General features: G+C 33.1%; 1 protein-coding gene across 1 annotated transcript; it reads left to right on the top strand.

The window, feature by feature from the left end:
* The first annotated feature begins 1,360 nt into the window (after positions 1-1,360).
* LOC115989933 (peroxisomal and mitochondrial division factor 2-like) lies at positions 1,361-1,747 on the top strand. The gene has a single exon (XM_031113802.1). The coding sequence runs from the start codon at positions 1,361-1,363 to the stop codon at positions 1,745-1,747; it is 387 nt and encodes a 128-aa protein (XP_030969662.1).
* Positions 1,748-2,002: the final 255 nt, after the last annotated feature.

Here is a 2,002-nt window from a genome sequence, read left to right as displayed (position 1 = left end):
TTGACTTGAATTATCATTTTATGTTTCCATAAAGATGAAAAGATTAGGTATATTTCTTGATTTTATTTTATCAAATTTTTTATTGTCACCCTATTTAATTCTTTTTAATCTTAAAAACAATTGAGCATAATGCATATTTGGTAAGTTCAATAATAAATAGGTGCCATCTAAAATTATTCCTAATTTGCGTAAGTTTTGTGCAATAAAATAAAACATAATGCATTTTGTATTTAGACATAATCTTATAAACAATTTAAGATTGCATAAACACATCAATGGTAACATTATTTGACATTTTTGGAAAAGTTGTTGAGTTATTTATTGAGTGATTGGTTGACTAATTTGCATATCTGTTCTGTGAAGCATATTGCATATTATGTAATATGTCTCCATAAACTTAAGGGCATTTAAGGTCTCAATGGCTAATTGCATTTTCTTTGCATGTATGTTTGTTTGGAAAATGAAAATATATTTTCCCTAAAGTTGTATGTCATAAAATTCAATGAAAAATTGTAATGCACTTGTTTTTAACTAAGATATTGATAAAAGTAGTTGATTTTCATCCATATTTGATTCATGTCACACTATTTGGCATTGGTGTCATGTCACACTATCACCCTTTCAATTAGCTTCAAAAAGTAGTTGTTTTAAAATTGTAATGTGCTAAACATATATGAGAAATCATCTCCTTTGTTATGGTAACTAACATGTGACATTTTAGTTTGTGACAGATAATTTTTTTGGTTAACGATTATTAGACTCAAGTGGAGGGTTGAAGAATTTGAAACCCATATAGCCCGACCCAACCGAAGTTTACATTTTTTTTTCAAAATAAAATTTTTTTTTTATTCAGCCCTCACCGGTTTTTAATCAAAGTGATAAGGCTTCCCACATGTGTCTTCCTCTCATTGGTACAAAATCTACTCTTATCTTGATAAATTATTTTGTTTTTTCATCACTCATCAGTTTCTAGGCAAATACATGTAGTCTACTAACTTACTGTCATTGACTTACTGAGACTTACAGTATAGTTACAATTACACACCACTAACACCTTAGAGCATCCACAATGGTGGAGTAATAAATTTAGCAATTTAGCTTTACAAAAAGCTACTTTATCTATTTTACCACCTTACTTTACAAAACACCCAACATTAGTGGTTTTATTTTAGTTTTCAATACAATAAAATAATAAAAAAACAAACACCATAGCCACCTCCACCAATGAACACAACCACCATTCTATTTTATGTTTTGGTTTGGATTTTTATGTTGATTGATTTTTCTTGGCAACCAAACAGGGGTTTAGGATTTTTGTTTCTTGCTTAATTTTTTATTTGTGTATTTTGTTGGATTAGCAATGGCGAACAAGGAGATAATCATTAATGGAACTGAGTTGGATCAAATGGGGGAGAGCTCCTACGATCTTGATCAGCCCAACAACGGTGGCAATTATGACGCTAGGGTTTCAGAGCTGAATAGGAAGACTGAGTCTTTGGAGCGCGAGAAGCTTCAGATGGTGAACTTGAATTTGGAAAGCAAGGAGCGAATCAAGAAATTGAGCTTGGAGATCGGAGAGCTTCGAAACGATAACGCATCAAAGAAGGAAAAGCTCAAAGAGATGGAGAAGGAGATTGAATGGTCCAAAGAGGAGCTAAAGACTTTGGAGTCAGTGGCCAAGAGAGCAGTGGAGCTCAAGATTGAGGTTTCGAGGATGCAACATGATTTCGTCGATGAGCAAAGGTGACGAGGCGAACAAGGAAGTGAGTGAATTGAAGAGGGCTTGCTATAGTATCAGGAGAGAGAGAGAGAGAGAGAGAGAGAGAGAGAGAGATGAGTTGAAAGAAAAAAAAATATTAAAAGCAAGTAGCAACTTGATACAGTAAACAGGTACTATACTTGTTTAAAGCATCATTATTGGTGGAGGCATATTGCTATAATGTTATTTTTGCCTCCTCAAACTACAAAATGTTGTGCTTCATTGGTGGTGACATAGCCAAAA

This window comes from Quercus lobata, chromosome 5 (assembly GCF_001633185.2).
Source record: "Quercus lobata isolate SW786 chromosome 5, ValleyOak3.0 Primary Assembly, whole genome shotgun sequence".
Lineage (NCBI taxonomy): Eukaryota > Viridiplantae > Streptophyta > Magnoliopsida > Fagales > Fagaceae > Quercus > Quercus lobata.
This window is presented reverse-complemented; position numbering and strand designations above follow the sequence as displayed.